This window comes from Loa loa, assembly GCF_000183805.2.
Source record: "Loa loa unplaced genomic scaffold supercont3.3536, whole genome shotgun sequence".
Taxonomy (NCBI): Eukaryota; Metazoa; Nematoda; class Chromadorea; order Rhabditida; family Onchocercidae; genus Loa; species Loa loa.
This window is the reverse complement of record NW_018111714.1, coordinates 1-979: the sequence shown is the minus strand read 5'-3', so window position 1 is coordinate 979 and position 979 is coordinate 1. Positions and strand designations below refer to the sequence as shown.

The following is a 979-nucleotide window of genomic DNA, read 5'->3' as shown; positions in this document are numbered from 1 at the left end:
TAATTAATAACAATAAAACTGATTAAAATATTGAATGAATAAAAATATATTAAATTTAATGAGTTTTTCTGACAAATTAAAAAAAGGTGATCAGAAAAATCATATTGTCACCCGAATAGATACATTGTATAGAAATAGACTTTGTATCAATACTTTGAACGGATATTAGTTTTCACCATTTAATTATACCTTTAATTGTAGAATTGAATATATATAATTTAAATTAATTTTGTACTTTTGAAAGATAAATTGAAACTTGAAATACCATTTTTCATGTTATTTGCTATGTTAATAATTCGGCAATCTGTTCCGGCTGAAGCAACTCCAGCAACATTCCATATCCCATTTCCAGTCTTGAACATTAATCCGGAACCACTACCACCCTATGTGAAGACCAGTTTTGTCAAGTTGTAAAATTTTTGATTCTTTATCTAATTTTTAAACTTAGAAAAGCGAACAGTTCCGAAATATATTCCTATTTACCGAACACAAATTTGCTTCTTGTAATTCGGACGTACATAACTGATCATTCATTCCCTTCAAAATCTGTTCCTCCGGAATACAATCAATGCGTGTGACATTTATCGTTGACAGTGCTGTTGTTTTTTTCATTCGAGTTGCTAAAAAAATATATTCATGCACTCATGCTGTTGGAAGTAATATTTTGTTCTATAGGTAATTAAATTTCCTGAAAAATAAAGAAATTTGTAAAATTTCTTCTAAATTCTTGTAAATTTTTAAGGAAAGAATCTATTAAATTAAAAAAAAAACCACTTATTTGCTTGAAGATAACAATTTATTTATGAAAATTTGCTAGTTATTTGATTAGGTTGATTTTAAAATGGAATTTTGCTAGGTAAAACTTACGATCAGAACCTCTGGAGTATAGTGTGAAAGTATTTGGTACAGTATCATGTGGTTGTGCAATACATGCAACATCATCCAGTGATGCCGGAAATGTTGTAAGATTTTTGAAAAA

At 28.0% G+C, this 979-nt stretch overlaps 1 protein-coding gene across 1 annotated transcript; it reads right to left on the bottom strand.

Moving 5' to 3' along the window:
- Nucleotides 1-265: 265 nt before the first annotated feature.
- Nucleotides 266-612, bottom strand: LOAG_16000 (hypothetical protein; the record flags this gene model as incomplete). Its single annotated transcript, XM_003151488.2, has 2 exons — nucleotides 266-383; nucleotides 484-612. Coding segments are annotated over 2 exons (246 nt in total), but the record flags the coding sequence as incomplete, so codon positions are not given.
- Between the last annotated feature and the right edge of the window lie 367 nt (nucleotides 613-979).